This window comes from Ambystoma mexicanum, chromosome 1p, assembly GCF_040938575.1.
Source record: "Ambystoma mexicanum isolate Mex_15411 chromosome 1p, UKY_AmexF1_1, whole genome shotgun sequence".
Lineage (NCBI taxonomy): Eukaryota > Metazoa > Chordata > Amphibia > Caudata > Ambystomatidae > Ambystoma > Ambystoma mexicanum.
This window is the reverse complement of record NC_090921.1, coordinates 1,379,817,050-1,379,833,089: the sequence shown is the minus strand read 5'-3', so window position 1 is coordinate 1,379,833,089 and position 16,040 is coordinate 1,379,817,050. Positions and strand designations below refer to the sequence as shown.

The 16,040-nt window shown below is 47.7% G+C and overlaps 1 protein-coding gene across 7 annotated transcripts in view; it reads left to right on the top strand.

Annotated features, from left to right (window-relative positions):
* The window catches only part of PHKB (phosphorylase kinase regulatory subunit beta), a 2,092,963-nt gene that overhangs the window by 2,003,362 nt on the left and 73,561 nt on the right, over positions 1 to 16,040 (top strand). For all 7 annotated transcript variants that reach the window (XM_069607056.1, XM_069607058.1, XM_069607055.1 and 4 more), the window contains one exon: positions 5,817 to 5,946. In XM_069607056.1, the coding sequence (XP_069463157.1) occupies positions 5,817 to 5,946 (130 nt within the window). The remainder of the gene's footprint in view (positions 1 to 5,816; positions 5,947 to 16,040) is intronic.

The window sequence follows — 16,040 nt, the reverse complement described above, 5'->3', positions numbered from 1 at the left end:
CTGTATTCTTAACATTCAATACAATTTCTGTAGAAAAAAGTAATGAATTAATTATCTAATAATATGTATTCATGTTTATACTTTTGAACCAAAACAAGGTACTTCATTAGTTAGATAGGAGTACAAAAAATGGCATCATCGCATGTTTTCAACCAATAACATTGGTTTAAGAGATTTAGTCTTGTAACAAAGGATGAACTTATTCACCAAATGCTTGGGAGCCTATTGAGTTTGTAGACAATACCATCAATAGATGTTTACACTTAAATCCAATCAGAATTGGAGCTTGCGACGTGACGTCATCACGCGCATGCGCGGGTGACGTCACTCGCAACTATAAATATACATACCACTCTTATCCGGCATTCGGGTGCGGATGGAGAATGCCCATACTCTACCTCTTACCAGCAGTCACCTTCTTGTACTGTAAGTATCCTTTAAGGCTACCTTTTCTTAGGCGGCTTGACCTTTTCTTTATAATATAGCCATGCTATTTCTCTTTTTTAGAATACTACAACCAGTTCACACTGATGCCTTTAAAAGACTACTGGGGGTGTCCTACATGACATCGTGAAGTGAGTCTAGGTTTTATTTTACACTTCATAAATCACCACGGGTGCTTGGCATTTGTCACCATTGTAGTTCTTACATGTCTAAATAGCACAGGAACAGGATCTTGTTACACCATTCCCCACTTTCTTTCTTAATAGGTTACCAATCACACTCCGATTCTATTGATGGTATTGTCTACAAACTCAATAGGCTCCCAAGCATTTGGTGAATAAGTTCATCCTTTGTTACAAGACTAAATCTCTTAAACTAATGTTATTGGTTGAAAACATGCGATGATGCAATTTTTTGTACTCCTATCTAACTAATGAACTACCTTGTTTTGGTTCAAAAGTATAAACATGAATACATATTATTAGATAATTAATTTATTACTTTTTTCTACAGAAATTGTATTGAATGTTAAGAATACAGAACACATTGCCCCTGATGAAGAGTGAAAATTGATACTCGAAACGCGTTGGGCCACATTAAATTGTGATTTAGGATTTGTTGATATAAAATGAATAAACTACTGTTTGTTGGATAAACAGAAAAGTTGTCAAGAAATAATTGGATGATTTAAGAATAACTTTGTGAGCTAAACAAAGCAATGCAATTTATTTAAAAACTGTCAAAACTACTAGGCTACTGACAGAACCTATTAAAACTTCTATACAGGCTTTTAGCCTCTTGTTGATAGTGTGCAGGGGACGCGGGTTTCCTTAAATCGTAACAGTTCTTTACAGACATGTCAGACATCCTTTGAGTTTAAGGGACAGTGGACAATGACCTGTCATGGTGGTTGAGTCGGGAGATCTTGGTGGCAGGTCATCTAGATGCCTATGCCTGGGTTGGAGGTCTAGCTTTTCACGGGCACCTCCTTAAAAGGCTGAGATGCCCATCTCTGGGTCTGCAGGTGAGCAGACTTGGTCCTCACTGACAACACAGTGGCCATGCACTACCTCAACAAGAGGAACAGTGTGCAGTCTACGAGATACATTCTTAGTGGAGTGGACCATCAACACATTTCCTCCAATTCTAGTCATTGCATTGGTTCTGAGAAGGTTGAGGAGGTTTTGGTCTCACATGATTCTGATTGCCAACGATTGCGCGAGGAGAACATGGTACCCAGAACTTTTTGAGTTGGCCACCTGTCCACCTCGCTGTCTTCCTCAAAAGGCATACATGCTTTCTCAGTCGGAAAGTCAGGTGCTTTGCCCGAACCCAAAGTCTTTTAGTCTTCATGCATGGCTCTTGATAGGCTAAATTATGATGGCTAGGATCTCATGGATAAAGTTTTGGAGGTTTTGCTGGCTGCACACAGACTTTCAAAAAGTTCAATTTATGCATGCAGGTGGAGGAAGTTTGAGGAATGGTGCAGGGCGAGAGGGGCAGATCCATTGTCAAGTCCCACAACTATGGTTCTGGAGTTTCTTGTCCCTGGCTAGGCAGGGACTGCAAGTTGGTATGGTGAAAAGGGCACTTGGTCTCTCGTTGTTATAGAGGTCCGTAGAGCAAGGTCCTTTCTTTTCAGTCCCTTTAGTTGCTCAATTTCTCAAAGGTCTAATGAATATCTTTCCCCCAGTCCAATTGTCCACCTTGGGAATTGAACCTGGTCTTTTCCGTCTTCATGACTGCACCTTTCGAGCCATTTCATTCTTCTTCAACTTGAAGACTCCTCACATTAAAGACAGAGTTTTTGGTGGCAATTACCTCTGCTAGATGTAGGCTTTGTCATGCAATGCAACTTGACTTCAGTTGTCAAAGGAGAAGTTTCATCTTGGGGTTAGGCATCGTTTTTGCCTAAAGATCTGTCTGACTTTTATTTTAATCAAAAAATCGAACTTCCTGTCCTTTTCCCGCCACCACAACCCTTGAAGGAGGAAAGGCTGCATAGGTTGGACCCAAAGAGGCTCCTAGTTACTATGTTGCTGAGACAGCGTCCCTTCACAGGGATGATCAGTAGTTTATATCCTTTTCACAGGCACGTTTGGGTGGTGCAGTTGCTAAGCAAATACTGTTATAATGGATTGAACTATGCATTCCCCCCAATAGCGCAGTGAAGCCACAAATAGTGGCTGGCAGGCACTATACAAGACCACTAACAATAGATTAAATAACATTATGTAGTTCAGTGTTATGAGAACGCTGGGAGGTGGTTCAGTCGGGGGTTTATGCTCACTCCACTAGCGGAGTAGCAGCTTCCTCAGCATTACAAAGTGGAGTACCCTTGAAGGACTTTTGTAGGATGCTACAGGGGCTTCTATGCATATGTTTTTGAGGCACTACAACCTAGGTTTGTTGGCCTTGCATGGTTTGGCAGGGCAGTTTTGCAGAGTTTCCTGGTATACTTCACTTTCAACCCTCCTCTCTCTGCTATACTGCTTTAGGAGTATTCTATTGAGGGAGGATGCAGTCAATTGAAGGAGAAATTACTTAATGCTGATGTTCTGTCTATGTATTCTCCTCACAGATATCTCATTGCTCCACCATCATTCAACCATTACTGAAAGCTTTTTGGGAGGGAGGTGTGATGAATCCAAGGAATTTGTCCCTTCTCCCTAAGATGGAGCCATCCCTATTTGAAACTGGGGAGCTGAGCCTGCTACAAAAAATACTCCCTAGCCAACTGGGCAAACAGGATCTCACTGGGGGTGACCTCCTCCTTAGGGGATAAGGACTCCCCAATGAGAATAACATCTCCATTACCACCAATGTCCAAAAGGGTTATTGCATACATGGGGGGTGTTAACCTTGTTAAGAAAAAGGGGCCTTAATGCTTGGTTTGGCTGCTGACCACTCCCTGAGTCTGGAATCCCAGGACCAATGGAGTTATGCCTGTCCTTGCAGGGAGAGATAAGTGGAGTAGCCGATGCAGAAAGAGTTGACCACTGGGGGCAGAAGAACTGGAGAGAGAGACTGTGTCACATGAAAGCCTCAGCTGTAGCTTGGAGCCAATGCATCCTAGAGGCAGGACAAGTATGCATACATGGTGGGCAGAGAGCCAGTGGCACGCTGCTGAGCCCTGGAAAGCTGGAAGCCCCATGCTTGAAGCTCTCAAGAGGAGTGAGAGAGAACCACTACCAAAAGGGAAGACTGGCATGCCGAAACCATGGCACCCGCAGAGGCAATAGGGAACCGACCGCATGAGGAGCACAGTTCCTCCGCGGAAGGAGTGGCCATCTCATCCAAAAAAGGCCACCATGAAGAGTCATGTACGTGGATCTCGCAAAGGAGAGGGATGATGGCAGTTGAGCTCTGTGGGGCTTCAAGAGGGAGCCAGAATGCTAGGAAAGCGAACCGAGTACCAAAGAAGGCCAATGAGCCTAGAAACACACAGAGAAATGCCCAAAGAGTGTGAACTTGCAAACCACAACCCCTGAGGGGTTATTAGAAACCAGACAAGGAACAAAATACCCAAAGTTGGTGAAGCAGTGAACCACCACCCACAAGGGGTTATTCGAAGTCATAAAAAGAGCAAAATACCCAAAGGGTGTGAACATGCGAAACACCACCCGCAAGAGGCTATCAGAGACCGAAAGTGATTGAAATACCCAAAGGGTGTGAAGCTGAAAACCACAACCCATGAAGGGTAACAAAGTCAGAAAGCCAAAACAATACCCAAGAGGGGTAAGCTTGAACCCCACAAGCTCCAAGAACTTACCAGAATCCAGAAAGCAAACCAGATACCAAAAAGGGGTGAGCTTGAAAGATAAAACCTGTGAGGGCATTCAAGAAGCCAGAAAGCAAAACCAATATCAAAAGGAAACAAACTTCAAAGGCGTAACCCACAAGGGATTCAAAGGAAAGAGGGATTCAAAGGAAAGACTGATTAAGAGAAATACCAATGGCCCAGTCCAGACAAAAAATCCCAAACACCCCCAGGGGGTGGAAATCTACAGCAGCTCCAGCCGTCAAGTAGAGGTGACAAGGTCACAGGAAGTTACTATTGGCACAAATCCAAGATGCCCTGGAGGGGTTCGAGTGAGACAGTAGTTAAATAAATGCAAAATCCACAAATCCAAGAAACTTGCTTCCCCAAACTGTTTGAAAGGACATGTGGCGGGGTCAGGGGTGTGCCTGTTGTACTTGTGTTGGAATCCAGAAATGTTTACTTGAACTACACGTGAAACCCAGGGAAGTCCAGAGGACTATTTCAGAGACATTGTTTGGAGGATTCCGTGTCATTTAATCGCAGGATGTTTTTTCGCCGGGTTTTTTACCACCCCCCCCCCCGCCACCACCCCCAAAAAATTAAATGAGTTGCTTCGGCAAAAAATGTGCAGTAAAAAACCCCACGGAAAAAACATCACGGATGAAAGAACGTCGTACCATTTGGAGGTGGGTCATGCCCTAGCCAGCATAAGCCAAGCAAGAGGGAGTAAGAAAACTTCTCTGAGCTAAGATTGTGTTTCTTTTTTTAGTGGAAGGGTCAGTTAGAAATATAGCATAGGTTTAGAGTAAGGATGAGTTTGAGTTCTATATGAAACCCAATTAGGACCTTTTATTATTTTCTTATAATATGTAATGACGCACTGTGGCAATGGGGGATGATGAGGATTTTCTTTCTACTTTAAAAAAAAAAAAGCTTGAAAACCTATCCTTTTTGTCTGCATTCTCTCTATGATCAACCACACAGGGAGTATAAAGAGGAGGTGGTCAAAAAAATAAACAAATTCGACCCAAAACATTCAGTCATTTCTCATTGGGTATTTTGTATTCAATCATTTCTGCATATACCTTCTCAACATACTTAAACCATGGAATAGGTAATCCCATTAGGGGCTATGAATAGTTCTTCCAAACAGTGTCTTTATATATTGCCTGCGTCAATGCACCAAATTTGAATCCCTCATATAGTATAAGGTGCATTAAGATACAATCTGTAATAGACAGAACTGCCAATTCAGATTTGATGCACTGATGTTTACGTCTAGGCAGTTTGAATAATCGTCAATACAACTGTATTTCCATAGGTTCTAAATAAATTCTATTCTCTGAGGTGTATTAAGATTTGTATGCAAAAAGATTTTAACAGTTCATTGTGTGCCCACCAAAATACCTTTTCCTTAATGCATTAGGTAGTTTTTTCAGTGTAATTTAATATAACACTATTTCTGATATTTTAATAATCTGCTGGTAAACCTGTCTATCTGCTCTTCTGAGATCCATTATCCTATGGGATCAAGGAACCATACAGCAAGCAGTTTCCTGCATGCAAGGTACATATTATTTGTACCCATTAAATTTACTTCTGTTTGCAGATGCTGGCTCAATAGACGCCAAATTGATGGATCACTGAACCGATCGCCAGCAGGTTTCTATGACAGAGTCTGGCAAATTTTGGAAAGGACCTCAAATGGCATTATCGTGGCAGGAAAATTCCTTCCCCAGGTAAGTGTTCAAAAGTGCATGCTAAGCTTTGAAAGTACAATATGTTTTGGACCATACATATTATAAAAAAATGTATATTATGGTAGTCGTAGGTGGATGCATTCAGTTCGCGAGGGGAAATGTTTTTCTGACTTATGAAAATAGATGTAGGTTACTTCATCAAAACGTCCATCGCACTGTGGGCCTGGATTTTTTTTTTTACACAGCAAACCTCTTTTTGTGGCTCCTTTTCCAACGAATACCTTTGACGTTTTGTCTACCGAACAGGGTTATGACCTTAGCGACATTTTAGATGGAAGCCTCACCACAGAACGTAATATGCCCTTAAACCAGGCCATTGCCGATCCTTTAACCATTATGTGGCAAAACCCTTGTTCCATTCCTCCCGTCAGCTCCACCATTTCCGGGAAACGCAGGCGGGCTAGAGGAGACCCTTCATACCTCTCCTCTCATCCTTCCCGGGAGGGGCTTGTTATGCAGGCTGCTACTGTCTCTTCTAGACCTGCCTATTCTTCATCCACTCTGCCTCCCAACAGGAAAGCAAAAAAAGTAGATGCCCTAGCAAAGAAAGCATTCACTTCAGGTAGCATGGCCGTAAAAGCTACAGATGTGGCAAGCAGTTTTGCCAAGTACTCCTTCAGTCTAGGGACAGCAGTTGAAAACGCTGCTCAGTCTGTCCCAGAAGGAGAAATGCCAGAGGGCTTCCTACAGCTAGTGGAGGATGGGAAAGAGGTGGCCAGACAGTAGCTGCAAACGGGCCTAGATATCGCCGACTATGTGGGCCGATCTATGTCCTCGGCCATAACAGTCAGAAGACAGGCATATTTAAAACCTCTGTTTATTTCCCCTAATATCCAATTCAAGCTTCTGGACATGCCTTTAGAGGGTGATCTTCTGTTCTGCCAGAAAGCTGACGATTACTCAAAAAAATTTCAGGAATCCAAAATTGATGCTAAATCCTTAGGCCTAGCTGCGCAGCCGGCCAAACCTGCATTTAGCTTCGCCTCTAGGGCACAGGACTACATGAGATATGCTCCTTATGGCAGGAGAGCGCAGCTCCCACCGGCCAGGCAAGGGCAGAAGCATTTCTCGCACTCCGGAAGGGGCAGAGGGGCTTCTAGAGCTCAACAGGCAGTGTCAGCAGCCGAGGCTACCCAGGCTCTGAAGCCGCTTTGATATTCCACTCTCACAGCGCACCGGTTGAAGGACGGTTGATAGAGCATTTGCTCCAGTGGCAGGGAATGATTTCCGATGCCTGGGCTCTGTAGCTTATTCAGTGGGGTTATTGTCTGCCATTTGTAAGAAAACCACCGGACAGACCGCCCCCACACCCTATCCAACCGGGACAGTAGCTCCAGGAAGACCTGAGAGCCCTGTTGTTGAAGGGTGCAGTGGAAGAGGTACCTCCCGAGCAGAGAGGATACCTCCCGAGAGGAGGAGGTCTCCATCCCATTCTGGACCTCAGAGCCTTGAACAAGTTCTTGAGGAAAGACAAATTCAGGATGGTGATGTTGAGAGAGATTCTCCACCCTCTAGAATTACAGGACTAGCTGGTGTCGATAGACCTATGGGATGCTTATTTCCATGTGCCGATCCACCGAAAGCACAGGAAGTTCCTAGGATTCTCCATAGGAGATATGCATGTAATGACCCCCAGGAGAACATCATACATACCCTCATACTGTAGTGGGGTGAAGCGCACAAACACGTGCAAGGAATGGGCAGTCAGGGTTGCCTGCTGTCGCAGATACCTAATGGTAATGGCAGGCCATCAAGGGATCAGTCCCCACCAAGATTGCCGTCAGGTTGGGACTCGCCATGGCCCACACCCTGTTCCTGATTCCTGTGCTGAAGTTACTCACCAGACTCCTTGTAACTCAGCATACATACCAGACTCCTGTACTTGCTGGACGACATCTGCTACATCGGTCCTTCGACATCAGGCTCCTGCAATAGAAACATACAGTAAGGAGAGCGTTGTTTTTGAATCCACACCCTCACTTAGTGCCCTGTGGAAATCTGCTTACCTGACGTGGCCCAACGTCCCTCTGCAGTTCCCAGGTGCAGCTGCTCCGTGCTCCGGAGGCTTTCCACTGGAGTCTCCCATCAGCCTCAATGGTCAGAACACAGCATCTGCAGGAAAAACAACAAGAGACAAAAGAACGTTATTTACGCAATCCGCGCACCGTGCAATGCAACCATTAAGACATTACAATGCGCTGCCTCGCGCAGCGCAGCCATAGACCCTTTCAGATCAAAGCAAGAAGCATCAGAGGTGTTTCGCTGTTGTACTGGACCACAGCTTGCCATTGACGGAACTGGACCTGGTGCCTTCTTTGCACACTTGGGTGCACAGCATTAACGCAAGAGGTGAGCCAGTCTCCTTACCAGCCAGCAGACCCTGGGTACAGGAGAGGGGAGGTGGGGAAGAGGTTGGAACAGTCACTAAAATTCCCCATTGTTAGTCCATAGGTTCTCGCCCCGACCACATCGAAGCCAATCCAGCCAGCGCCGAGGAACCTTTTCCAAACCACTCCCAACTGTGTGGAGGGAGTGGTCTGGATAACACATCCTACACCGGAAACCCACGCACCCGTCACCCGAAGACCAGGCGCTCCTGCAGGGCATCAGGTAAGCGTTACATGCACTATCAGTTCAAAGTGCTTCCCTTTGGTCTGACCTCCGTCCCAAAGGTCTTCACCGAACTCATGGCAGTAGTTGCAGCGGCTCACCTCAGGAGAACAGGAATCCACGTATTTCCATATCTGGACGACTGGCTGATCCGAGGGAAGTCTGCAGTGCATGTCTTGTCCCATTTAGAGGCCACCTATTTGCTGCTGCAGAATCTGAACTTCTCCCTAAATTTAAAGAAGTCCCACATGACACCAGTCTAGAGGCTCCAGTTCATCGGAGCAGTCCTGGACACCCGGGTGGGGAAAGCCTTCGCTCCCGAGGAGAGTGTAGTCAGCTTGACGCAAATGAGCGAATTGTTCTGGAACCATGCCACTCTACCAGCGACTTCCTTCCTCCGCCTCCTACACCTCATTGCCGCCTGCATTTTTGTAGTGCCAGAGGCCAGGTTGCACATGAGAGCCCTACAGTGGGTCCTAAGGGATCAGTGGTCTCAGTACCTCGGCTCTCTCTCGGATCTCCTCAGGGTGTCGGCCTCTGTGGTCAACAACCTGTTCTGATGGGCAGACCGCAACAGTCTCTTAGCGGGGGAGGTCTAAGGCCTCCTTGGCCTTAGACCAGAGTGGTGACGGATGCGTCTCTGAAGGTTTGGGGGGCTCACTGCGAGGACTTGCAGGTGAACAGCCTCTGGTCAGCGACGGAAGCCAGGTGGCACATCAAAAGGCTGGAGTTCCGAGCTATCAGGCTTACCCTGAAAGCATTCGGGCCGTTTCTGGAGGGGAAACATGTTCTTGTTCTGAAGGACAACACAGTGGTAATCTCAACAAGCAAGGTGGTGTGCACTCACGCCCCCTCTGCACAGAGGCAATGATGCTTTGGTTCTAGTTGCTGGAGAACAGGATTTCGGTCTCTGCAGTTCATCTGGTGGGCACAGAGAAAAACTTGGCGGATGCTCTGAGCAGGCAGAGCATGCACAAGTGGGAAGTGTGCCAGGAAGTCCTAGAGGATTTCTTCGCTCTCTGGGGTACCCCAGCAGTAGATCTTTTTGCAACAAGTCTGGCAGGAAATGCAAACAGTTTTGCTCTAGGGAATTCCGAACAAACGGTGCACTGGGGGACATGTTTCTATTGGATTGGACCTTCCCTCTCCTTTACGCGTTCCCTCCGATTCCTGTCATTATATGGGCTCTCCGGAGGTTGAAGAGGTTTCGAGCAACCATGATCTTGATCGCTCCGGACTGGGCGAGAACGTGGACCTCTTGGATCTGTCAATCTGTCCACCTCACTGGCTGCCTCGACTTCTGGATCTCCTTACCCAGTCAGAAGGCTAGATACTCTATCTGACCCCGGGATCCTTCAACCTACATGTGTGGCTTTTGAGAGGATGAGATATGATGACTGGGACTTATCTGAGGAAGTACTTGAGGTGTTGCTGGCTGCACGCTGACCATCTACAAGATCTTTGTATGCATGCAGATGGAGAAGATTTGAGGTGTGGGGAAGGGAACGCGAGATTGACCCCATCTCTTGCCCCACCACTACAGTGATGGAGTTCCTTCTGTCCGTGGCCTCAGCAGGCCTTCAGGTCACCACAGTCAAAGGATATTTGGCAGCCTTGTCTGTGTTTAAAAGATCCCGGGATCATGGCTCATATTTTTACGATCCCGGTAATGGTACAATTCCTGAAAGACCTTGTAAGTAAGTTTCTTCCAACTCCCTTTGTTGTCCCGGATTGGGACCTTAATCTGGTTCAGACATTTCTGATGGCGGCTCCCTTTGAGCCTATGCACTCTTGTCCCTTACGGCTTCTCTCTTTGAAAACAGTCTTCTTGGTGGCTACTGCATCCGCTAGGCGAGTGAGTGAACTGCAGGCCTTATGCTGTAAGCCACCCTTCCTGCATTTTTTCCGGGAGAAAGTTTCACTCATGGTAAGGCCTGGCTTCCTCCCCAAGGGTGTCTCAGAATTTCACCTGTCGCAATCCATCGACCTTCCGGTCTTCTACCCTCCTCCGCACCCTTCTAAGCAGGAGGAATGGCTACATTGTCTCGACCCAAAGAGGGCATTGAGTTATTATGTTGCGTGGACAGATGATTTCAGGAGAGCTGACCAGCTTTTCGTGGCCTTTTCCTTAGCCCGTAATCAAGTAGACTTCATCCCAAAGGATAATTTTCTGCATAGATGAATGCTACCAGTCCGCTGGGAAGGAATTATCAGCAGGCATCAGGGCACATTGGAGAAGGGAAGTCTCAGCATCATAAGCATTGCAGAGGGGAGTACTTGCCTGGGAGATTTGTTGCGCTGCGACATGGTCATCCCTTCATACCTTTGCTAGGCACTATAGCCTGGATGTGGCTCGTACAGCTGATGCACATTTTGGCAGGGCAGTGCTGCAAAATGTATTGGTATAACTTTCTGCCCCCCTCCTTCATTTACTGCTTTGGGAGTCTATCAGATGTGGAATCTGCAGGCGAAAGGCAATCCATTGAAGGTTAAATTATTTACCGTAATGTTCTTTCTATGGATACTTCCGCAGATTCCGCATCTCTCCTCCCATCTAGCCCCACTCAGAAAGTCACTGGTTGGCGCGCATTTTCTATTTCACGTTGACTTGGTGAGGGTCCTCTTTGTCCGTTTTCTGTCTTCCTGTCACAGATTTCTAGGGAAAAAGCAAGATTTTTGTTACTTTTTTTTTTAGTGTTTGTTCAATTGTTCCTCCTTTGGAGGTCTACAATTACTTCTCTTTTAAGGGCTCATTAGCCCGTTTCTTCTCTCTGTTTTCCTTTGCAGCATGTGGTGCTCGGGGGAAAAAAGGGAGGAGGATGAGGTTGGGTCATAGCGACGTGTTATTTATACAGCGCCTGACGTCACGTCCAGAGCCGACGACCAGATGCCGAGCAAGACGGATCGATGGCCGGGTCAAGGTCCACTACGCTCCCTGTCGAACATTTTTCCCGAAGCAGCGACACTGGAGGGAATATCTATCAGATGAGGAATAGGCGGGAGAAGAATCCATAGGGAAAACATTACGGTAAGTAATTTCTCCATTTCTGATATGCTTATAGACTAAACAAAACATCACAAGGTGCAAAAGATCTTCCAGAGCGTCCCCGCACAGAGGATAGTTCGACATATCAGCAAAACTTTTCCAGCTAACAGTATCATTCCTTAACAGTAGACAATTAAATCAGGCTTGAGTGATCATCCAGCGATCATCTTTTTTTATGGCTCAGTGTGAGATAAAGCTGCATTGAATCGACCCAACTAATAATGGCTGCGCACGGTCTGTTAGCGTAGGCACACATTTCAATGGATTGCTTTTCGCCTACAGATTCTTGGTAGATATCCTTGTACAGCTCTGCTGGTCGGAAAACATTTCCCACAGGGGCGCAGTGGACTGGGACCTGGCCGTCGATCTTCGATCTGTCTTGGGCAGTGGTCAATCGTCAGCTCCAGAAGTTATGTCAGGCGCCATACATATACCACGTCAATACGCCCCATGCCTCAGTTCCTTTTTTCTGCACGCTCACACACTGCATCAGTAACCTGCTCGAGTTTCACTCAACATTTTTCAGTAAATCTTTTCGATTTACCTCGACTATGTCTTCGCACTGAATCTCGGGTTTCATGCGGTGCGCGACTTGCGAGGCCAAAATGTCAGTGACTGACCCACATGATGTCTGTTTGTGGTGTCTGGGTTCCACTCACGACACGTAGGCCTGCGCGTCATGCGCCAAGATGCAACCCAAGTCCCTGCGAGACAGAGCGGGTAATGCTGGCCCTGGGCCGACTGTCACTGAAGTCTCCGGCGCGGTCTCTCGTCCGGTCGTCTGAGGCCGAGACTGAGGAGCCCACTCGTCATGACGAGAGCCGGCACTGCAAGAAAACGAAACATAGGTCCCACTCCAGAAGCCATTCCTCATCCTCTTCCTCACGGAAGGAGAAGCAATGCCACCATAGTTGGGAATCGGATTCTTCCTCGGAATGAGATAAGCCCCCTAAGGGACCGACCACTCGGGAAGAGGGGATTTGTCTAAAAAAGAAATGCTTTAAATGTTTCTTCGACAGGCAGGTGTCGGCGCGGCTCCCACCCCTGACCAGCAGGCCTCAGCAGCAAAAGCGGCGCTCAGTACCCCCAACCCCACGCTTGCCAAGAAGTCGATGCCTTCGGTGCTAACTGAGCTTTCGAGCTCCTTTCCCCACAAGTCCAGAAAATCACCCTCTAGAAGCCTCTCCCACTGCACCCATCGCCCATGGGAGCTACCAGCACCGATATCTAACCCATCGGCCTCTAGGGCCCCGCTGCTAGCTAAGCCCTCGGCCTCGGCATCCAGACCTACGGAGCTGAAGGATAAGCCTTTGACATCAACTAGCGACGTAGGCGCTTTTCAACTGCTATCGCGGACAGGCTTTTATAACTCAGTGAGTTCGATTTTTGGCACCGATCAAGCCGAGGAATGTGAATTGGTCCACCCCATCTTTGTGGGTTCCGGCTGCGTTGACTATTTCGAGGACCGAGACAACTTGATGGCACTTGCTCAGGGCCTTCAAGATGCCAGTGGGTTGGACACATCTCCAGATCTTGAGATGCAACAGAAACCATCCTACACTGACTCTCATGTCCAATTCCGGACATTAGTAGAGAAAGTAGTTGACACACTCAGCCTCAAGTCGTCTGCCATTCCCCCTCAAGTGTATGAACTTACAGACATCCTGGATGAGGGCCCGGCTATTGAACACAACATGCCCTTCAATCAGGCTGTAGCTGACCCTTTGGCTTCCATCTGGTGTAACCAATGCGCTTTGCCCCCCAGCAGATCTTCTGGCACAGCAGGCAGGCAGAGTCATCCACCCCGCGCCACAGAAACTAGCCCTCACAGCGTGGTTCCTGAACAGGTAACACTGCAGCAGCTCAGCCTCTCACAGGCTAAACTGGAGATCATACAGGGCGTTAGGAGCAAGGCTACCAGGGCCCCAGATTCTGCCAGTGGACAGACTCCAAAGAAATGGATCCCCTGGCGTACACTTTGGACAACGTTCTCTCCTTCTCGGCGCACCTCGCCCACTCCGGCAAGCAGGTGGACACCTGCCGTACATACCTCGCAGCCATCAGAGCTTACAGGAATTCGGAGGAAGGCATCTTCTCTCTTCTCCTCCAATCCTATTATCAAGAAACATCTGACGGGACTCGTAAGGCTCTACCCGCCCGTCAAGAGGCTGCACCCTGTGTGGGACCTTAACATAGTCCTGGGTGCCCTGGCGCACAAACCGTTCGAGCAAATGGTGTCAGCAGACATCAATCAGGCTGGTCACCATCAAGACGACCTTACTCTAGTCAGCCTCACCTCGGCTCGTGGAGTCAGCGAAAAACAGGCGCTGGTCGCCTCGGAACCATATACTTCCTTTCACAAGGACAAAGTAGTCCTGTGGACACACCCAGAATTTCTGCCCAAGGTGCCGTCTGCTTTCCACTTCAACGAGGAAATAGTCCTTCCTACGTTTTTTTCCGATCCCAAGAACGAAGCACAGAGAGCGCCGCACTGCCTGGATGTCAGGCGTGCCCTGAAATTTTACTTGGACAGGACCAAGGGCTTCCGCCAATTGGACGCCCTGTTTGTCACTTTCGGAGGCTCTAGACCACGCTATCAGGCCCCAGGGCTTCCATATCCCGCTGGATGGTCTCTGCCATCGAAGAAGCGTATGAGGGCCAGCACAAGCCGCTCCCGGCCAACATGCAGAAACCTATTTGCTTAAGGAGGGTCTCTTCTCCGCCCTGGGACTACATTCAGTTGTAATCGCCAATGCAGTATTGAGGAAAGGGGACGGGACGTAAGAGTAATTATAAGTTACTCACCGTAGTGACTAACGTACTTAGTCCCCTTTCCTCCATACCTCCGACCAACCTCCCCCCTAATAATACCTGTGTCATTAGGCAATGTTAAATCTATTGTCGACGCGTCAATGGGGACTGAGGTGTGGCGCAGGAGGGCGGAGACAGGGCAACGCATGCTCCCTGGGCCCACCCCTGCGCACCTCTAAATTTAAAGGGGAAGAAGGTTTTTTTCTGGTGACAAAGGTTCCGTCTCCTGTCCCTTGGAAGGGACGCCCATGCAGTATGGAGGAAAGGGGACTAAGGACTAAGAGTACGTTAGTCACTACGGTGAGTAACTTATAATTTTCACTCAAAATGGGGATCAACCAAAGTATTTTGAGTAAGCACCCACGTGATGCCGGTTTCTCTCTGCAGCTGGTCTCCCTTTAACACTTTTACAGATCATTCATAGTTCCTTGAACTTGGTTCAAACTTGGCACCTTGCGATTCTCTCACTCACCACAGCCCGGTTCTTATCGATGCACCCCTCGACTCACTGCTTTTCTGGAATCAAAGCTGGTACCACGGGCACAGGAGCATCCCTCGGTCCTGCTTATCGGCATACGTTTTCCACATTTACCGTTGATATCTGCTGCAAGACACTTGTGCTATTGTTCGCGGACTTAGGCTCTCTTCCACAAAGGTTCTGCTGGCCTGGGATGAAAAGGGCAAGGTCACGTCTCTACTTGCCACCCTCTCAATTCCCTCCACCTTTCTCCTTCTCTTGAACTGCTGCACCTGCTTCGCCATCTCGTCATGCTGTCTGCCGTGCTCGCCTTGCTCGTACTGTGCTCTCTTACTACACCTTTTATTCCTGTTGGGAAAGGAAAGGACCATCAGATGTGTGTGATTCAGGTTAATTGCCTGACTTTGCCCGATGCCGGGGTTGGGACATGTTAAGCAGACAGGGTTTACATTAGTCTGTTGTCTTGGGTGTGTAAAGGTGTTTGTGGCGGAATAAGGGGTGGGGGTTAGAATGTCAAAATATCCTACAGGGTTGGAGAGGATAGATGTGCCACAGGGAATTATGGCTGTCGTATTTGGGTTTTGGGTGATCTTGTAAGGAGAAAAACGAGAATGACCAGAGTTCTTATCGTGACCCGAGTATGGAGGCTTGTGGGAATGGTAGTGGGTTGTCAAAGCAGCCTGGGAGCTCGGAAAGTGACAATCAGAGGGACAGGATTGGTAGGGTTCTTAAAGCAGACGAGAATAATTGGGATCATGAAATAAACCAGGGGGATTATTGGAACGGTAGTGCCTAACCCAAGTAGAGTGTGTGTTCGAGACAGACTAACTAGAGAAATGTGGAAAAGAATGGCTGAGAGTATCCGGATAAGAACCAAGGAAAACAGGAGTCTGGGAGTGTGGTTCGTAACAAGTTTACCCGATGTGAATGGGTTGTTGACTTTACCTTGGGGTAAGGAAGATTCAATGGGTGGAAGAGATGATGAGCGGGAATAGCTTATAAAAGCTTCAGAGACTTAATACCCCTCACCATCCTCCACGTGATGTTACTGCGTCTCACATGGGGTATTCCCTCAAGCATAACTCCGGGTTCCCTTACGCAGGTGATCCTCCCCCACTGGACCACCCC